The sequence below is a fragment of the Mus caroli genome, chromosome 12 (genome assembly GCF_900094665.2).
Source record: "Mus caroli chromosome 12, CAROLI_EIJ_v1.1, whole genome shotgun sequence".
Lineage (NCBI taxonomy): Eukaryota > Metazoa > Chordata > Mammalia > Rodentia > Muridae > Mus > Mus caroli.
In genome coordinates, this window is record NC_034581.1 from 78536142 (window position 1) to 78542141 (window position 6000).

At 50.1% G+C, this 6000-nt stretch overlaps 1 protein-coding gene across 2 annotated transcripts in view; it reads right to left on the reverse strand.

Annotated features, from left to right (window-relative positions):
• Positions 1–1202: 1202 nt before the first annotated feature.
• The window catches only part of Elmsan1 (ELM2 and Myb/SANT domain containing 1), a 70177-nt gene continuing 65379 nt past the window's right edge, over positions 1203–6000 (reverse strand). For both annotated transcript variants that reach the window (XM_021179360.2, XM_029484528.1), the window contains exons 12-13: positions 4849–5045; positions 1203–4576 (exon numbers count right to left, since the gene is read on the reverse strand). In XM_021179360.2, coding sequence (XP_021035019.1) covers positions 4417–4576; positions 4849–5045 — 357 coding nt within the window. In that variant the 3' untranslated portion in view covers positions 1203–4416. The remainder of the gene's footprint in view (positions 4577–4848; positions 5046–6000) is intronic.

Here is a 6000-nt window from a genome sequence, read left to right on the forward strand (position 1 = left end):
CTAGGATAAATACAACATGCTCTCCTCCCCCGGTAGGCCAGGGGGCGACAAGCTTCAAGCAACCACAATTACCAAAAGACACCAGAGTTCCTTCTTGTCCCTTCCAGGTCCCAAGTCAGTGTCGGGAGCCACGGGACACTCCGCCTATCACTCGAATGTCGCCCCCTTTGGTCCGGGCAGGGAGGGCTGAACTGGCTGCAGCTGTGTCTGGCGTCACCACTTTAAGAGAGGGAGCAAGGTGGGCTCAAGGCTGATGGCTCCGGGCGGGAGATGGCTGGGCGCGGTCGCGGGGCGTGGCAGCTCCTCCCACCTCTCCCCGGCACGCCGGCGGGCTGAGGGTCACGCGAGGCCGTGGCTTGGCTATGTGGGGAGAGGCGGCACTCCTAGCACCGGGGACCCAAGGGGTAGGAAGCACGGGATGGGGGAGGAACCGGACTGGAGGCAGCTCTGCCCAGCGCTTATGTCCGCGCGCTCCCGCAACGGCCGGCGTGCAGCTGCAGAGGAGGGCGGAACCGGCCGGCTAGCCTCCCCCAGTGTCACCGTGACAACTGTGTCCATGACGACGCGAGATGCTCGGGCTCCAGAGGATCTGGCGGTTGCTATGGTGCCAAGAAGGGGTTTGAGGAGTCTATTCTATGATGGCGCATTTCTTTTTACAGCCCCCCACCCCCCCACTTCCCCGATTCTTTCTTAACTATTGCTACGCATGCTTTATTTAATTTTGCCGTGGATTTAAGCTGGCCTTTTTGATATGCATCTACCACGACGGACTTGACTCATATTGCTCATCTATTCTATGCTTTCACTCTTTAACTCTGACTTCCGGGAACCACCTGATCCCACTCTGCAACTACTTGGTTCCTCCCCACAAAACTAGGAAAGAGAATTCCATCTACTGGTTCCTGTGAGTGTCTGACTTGGCTTTCTTGTTTAAAGTGTGTGTGTGTGTGTGTGTGTGTGTGTGTGTGTGTGTGTGTGTGTGTGTGTGTGTACACAAACCCCCCTGACTGCTTATCTTTGTAGCCAGGCAAACTGCAAGCATATTGCCTTCTTGTCCTTACTGAGTACACAAGATAGCAAAACAGAATGTTGATGGCCCCGAAAAGGGGTGTAAGTTCTCTTCAAGCAAAACAAGGCCTATCACACCCAGACGGCAAAAACACCCCTATAAGAATGTGGTATTCAACAATGAATTTTTTTTTAAACCTTATTTAATAAAAGGTCTTAAGATACAGAACATTCAAAAGTAAATAAGTTACATAGGTACAGTACAATCACAGCAAGATTCTCTTTAGTGTATTAATTTTTTTTTATAAAAAGCACACAAAAAATAAAATTTTCAGTCTGGTCTATCACAACTGTACACAAAAAGGTAATATTTATATATATATATATATACACTATTTTAATATGTAACAGTCTTTTTTAAAAAGAGTGCCACAGGCAACAAACACATGAAAGGCAGTGTCTGACCATTTTGTTTCAAAATAAAAGGAATATACTTACTTTATGCTATTAAAATATTTGTACACTAATTACAGACTGTCAAGGCTGTTCTGTGCTCCATCCTCTCCAGCAAGGCCTTTAACGTAAGAGACAAATGAGGAAAAGTTCTAACAGCTGCAATTTTTTTTTTTGAGGCAACAAACACAGCCAAATGTGGGTTAGACACAACTGTTTTTTATATAAAAATATGCATACTTCCTGTAAAAACCTAAGGGGTTAGGCTTTGCCACTCTGGTAATAAATAATAACCCAGAACAGTGAGTCCCAATAAAAACATTTAAACAGCTGAGGCGTGAGGACTGTTGCACTCTTCCTCCTCTGTCTTTAACATCTGGCACATGAGAAGAAAGAGGTTAGGTGACTGAGGCAGTTAAATATAGGCAATCCCTTTAGACATCATGAGCACAGGGCCTCTGTGCCAGGGTTGGAGGTGGGGCGGCAGGACGGTGGGTGGGTATATACTTTAGCTCTAAGGGGGCTGCTGAAGGCTTGAAGGACAGCAGTGAGGGCAAGAGACCTCAGAGATGGCCCAGAACACAGGCTCGGTCAGTGTCATGGCCTTCTCTGAATGCAGATGGAAGCTGGGGGACAGGCAGGGTGACATTGTATAGGGATGCTATTGTCAAACAGGGAGCTCTGAATAGAAAGAACAACAAAAGCCAAGCCCAGTGTGTTCATACGAGAAAGCACCAGTAAGGACACGCCTGCGCCAGCCTCCTGCCACACGTGCATCTCCGCTTTGAACTAGTTCAGTTTCCACACGTGCGCATGGAGCACAGGCCCCTCTAAAACAGTGTCTGGTGGGATCACTACCTAAAGGTACCATCTTGATCCCCCCCCCCCCCGTGGCTATAGTCATCTGGTCTCTGTGAACTTAGAAAAGTTTTTGGGTTTGTTTGTTTTTTAATTAAGATTTCTAAGGATTAGTTGGTACCACTGAGCTGAGGAGTCTCATGTGGCTGAAGGATCTCATGTGGCTGCTATCATCACCTGTCCGCCAAGGGGCCTGAGCCAGATATGGTTTAAATAGAAAAGAACCTTGGGAAACCTAAGTGGCACTTTGGGGCTGAGCTGTGAAGGCACGCGTTATAGAAGTGATTTAGAAGAGATCCTAAACTTGTTGCCCTCCTGCTTCTAGAGGGTACCAGATTTTTGTAATCCCGGGACTTCGAGCTGATAGAAGCCTATGAAGGAAACAAACCGGGGAAACTGAAGGTGAAGGTAACTGTCTAGGTATCTAGGGGGACAGGTTTGTTATTTCCACCCGCAGCTCTCTCATAGAACCATACTAATGTGTAAATGAATGCAAGAAATACCCAGTAGTCTGTAGCTTCAAAACAAAACCCCATCTCTATTTCCAGTTCCCAACGGGCTGCAGGCTATCTCTGCTCCTTACTAACATTCTGAACAGTCAGACACACGGTCACTTAAGACTCTTTTGTACAACTATAATTAAGTGATGATATCAGAAAAGTGGCTTTAGGCCCCTACTGAACTGGAAAACGAAGGGGACTCTAGAACATTCCAACCCTTCAGTAATTCCATGCCAAATATGGTTTCTTCAAGCCAGAATCGAGGCTGATAACCAAAACTAGAATTCTGGCCTCTTGCCAACTCCCTCGAGCATTTGAAAGTACAGAAAGGGCAGGACAGAGACCTGCCTTTGATCTCACCCACATCTGCTGGCTTCCTGTGACTGATAACACTCCCTGCCTTCCCAGCCCAGTCAGTTTCTGTCATTCCTGTGGCCAAGAGCCACAAGGTAAGGGACCCCAGGGCCTTGGAACTGGGGGAGGGTTTGGGGATGCCAAGAAGGTGCCTTATTTTGGGATAAATGCACTTGGACCTCTGGAAAGCAAGAGGCCCCTGGTCCCTGAGGATGTTAAAACTTAAATATTAAAAAATAAATAAATAGTTCCCAAATGACAACAAGCCACAGAATGAAGGCTCCTGTCTAATCTAGTTAGGGGACATCACCCTCCAAGGGAAGAATCCAGCAAACTCCAGCATGCCGTATTGGGGGTGGGGGAGTGGGGCTGTGAATATCAACATTGAGTGGGGTGCAGTGGAATCAGCTGGCAGCTACTGAGAACTCGACGGGCAAGAAGGAAGCTGGCACCAAAGAGCAGGCCAGGCCTCTCTGGGACCTGCTTGAGGCTCCTTTAGCAGCCTCCGGGACTCAAAGGTATAAAATGCTAGTCATGGGTTTGTCAAAAGATTTCTCGGGCCGAGCTCTGCATCTTCTGGCCTCTGAACAGTTCCTCTCCGTGTAGTAGGCTGAGAGCAGGGCACAAACGCCAAACTTTTGAGAAAACTTTGACAGCCCCAGACAGGCTGTTAACAAGCAGCAAAGGGGTTGAAAATAGCCCTCTGAGATACGCCTAAGTAAGTGGGGACCTCCAGATGGGATCGTTGGAGCAGCTCCGGCCTGAGCGTGACGGCACAAGGACAACACAGGTGTTAAGGCCACCTCTCTCTAAGGAGTCCCTCTGGGGGCATAGATAAAGGTCCGCACAGCCTTCCAGGTCCTCTGCGGAAGGAGGAACAATGCTGCCATGGGGCGAGCTTGTGCTTGGCTTGCCGTGGTGGCTTACTAAGGACCTGGGATGAAAGAGGCACAGATGCAACAGCAGAGATCAGAGAAGCAGCTGTAGAGCTCTACCCCATTCCAAGTGGCCCGGCCTCTCTAGGCTCCGGGAAAGCAGAACTCGGGACCAACCAGATACTGAGAGAACTGGATCCTGCAGCTCTTAACACTGTCCTTGGCCTTTGTAAATAAAAGAGCCGGTTTATTTTTCATTATCGGGTTTGTTCTGCAGAGCAAAGTCCAAGTGACCCTCTCCTGGCCCCTTCTAGAGGTTCCAGGGACTGGGGTGCTGGGGAGCCCGGCAATAGGATCCAGCAGGGTCCTCAGCCCTTCTCCCCTTCGCCGCTCTCTTCTCTCAGCGCCTGCTGATGCGCGGCGGCCGCTGCAGCCTCCTTCTCCTTCAGCCTCAGAGCTGCGGCCTTCTTCTCCTGCTCGGCGTGACTCTTCATGTGAGCACTGCGGCTCTTCACCTTGTAAAACACCCTGCGGTGGGCAGGAAGGGCTCGGATGAGAGAGTCACCCCTCCACTCTTCACCCTCAAACCCCAGCCGGTCCACCTAGCCCCTACCCTTGCCCCGCCCATTCGGGAGGTTCCCGCCCCGCCCCTTCATACCTTGCCTGCCTCAGGATGCCATTACCCTGGAAACCCACTGAGCTGATCAAAAAAGCAGATCCCGGGCCCCGCCCCCAGCAGCGTCAAAGTCCCTGCCCTAACATTAATGGGTTCCTCTGAAGATAAGGAAGGGACTTCTTACCTGCCGCACTTTTTACAAGGGAAGGTGTTCTCCTGGTTCTGGGTTTTATTAAATGCCTCGGTTTTTTTCTTCTTCTCTGTGAAAGGCAGTGCCCTTCGGGACTTCCCCGGCCCCTCTCTCGGCTTCTCTGAGGTCTGGACACCTGCAGACCCCGGGGCATTGGGCTCATGGCTCCGGAGAATTAGAACGTCATTGGCCTGGAGACAAGCAACAAACAGGGTGTGTCTTAGAGGCAAGTGTGAAGGCGAGGTTCTGGCATCTCAAGAAACAGAGGGCCCTAAAACGTCACACATCCCTGCCAAGTGGTCAGGGACAGGACCTGCTGGCTGCTTCCAGGAGGCCACTGCAGCTGGCACTATCACAGAGTGGCTGACACAGTAATTCTGTGCCACACTCTGGCAGCTATAGGCATCAATACTGACTCTGTGTTCACGGTTTTTGTTTTTTGGTGGTTTTTTTTTTTTTTTTTTTTTTTTTTGACATTTAGTCCAATCATATCTCCATGCCAGAGAAACATGTGTTCACATAATGTGTCAGGTGATAGGAAGTCAGCTCCTCCAACAGGAGGGAGTACTTGCTGAGGAAGTACTAGGAGGGGAAAAAGAAGAGAAAGAACAGGTATCAGAGAGCAGAGGAACCATGGTGTGCACCCCAAGGACGTTTAAAGGCCTGCGTTAGTCTCAGGACAGGAACCCCAAATGGCCATCAGAAGCGATAAACGTGCCCTCTGTCACCCCTCGGACAGCAGACACTGCACACTCCTGGCAGGCTGGCAGCCGAGCAGGAGGCACGCAGGTGTGTCTGGCTGACAGGTGTCCTGCAGGGAGAGTGTACACACACTTCCCCATCTCTGCGACTTCCTGGAGAATTCTCCTAGGGAAGCTAAAATGAGATGCCTTGCTTAGTCTGTGAAGGGGACAGACCTAGAGCCAGGTCCAAAGGCATCTCTGCCCCTGATTTCCCTCATGCACTCAGTGGGAGTTAACGCTGTGCAGTTACTATGAGGAATCAGTGAGATAGCAGACATGAAGCACTCGGCAGAGAACATACAGCCCCCCCCCCCTTTTCTTTTTTCTTTTTTTTTTTTTGGTTTTTCGAGACAGGGTTTCTCTGTATAGCCCTGGCTGTCCTGGAACTCACTTTGTAGACCAG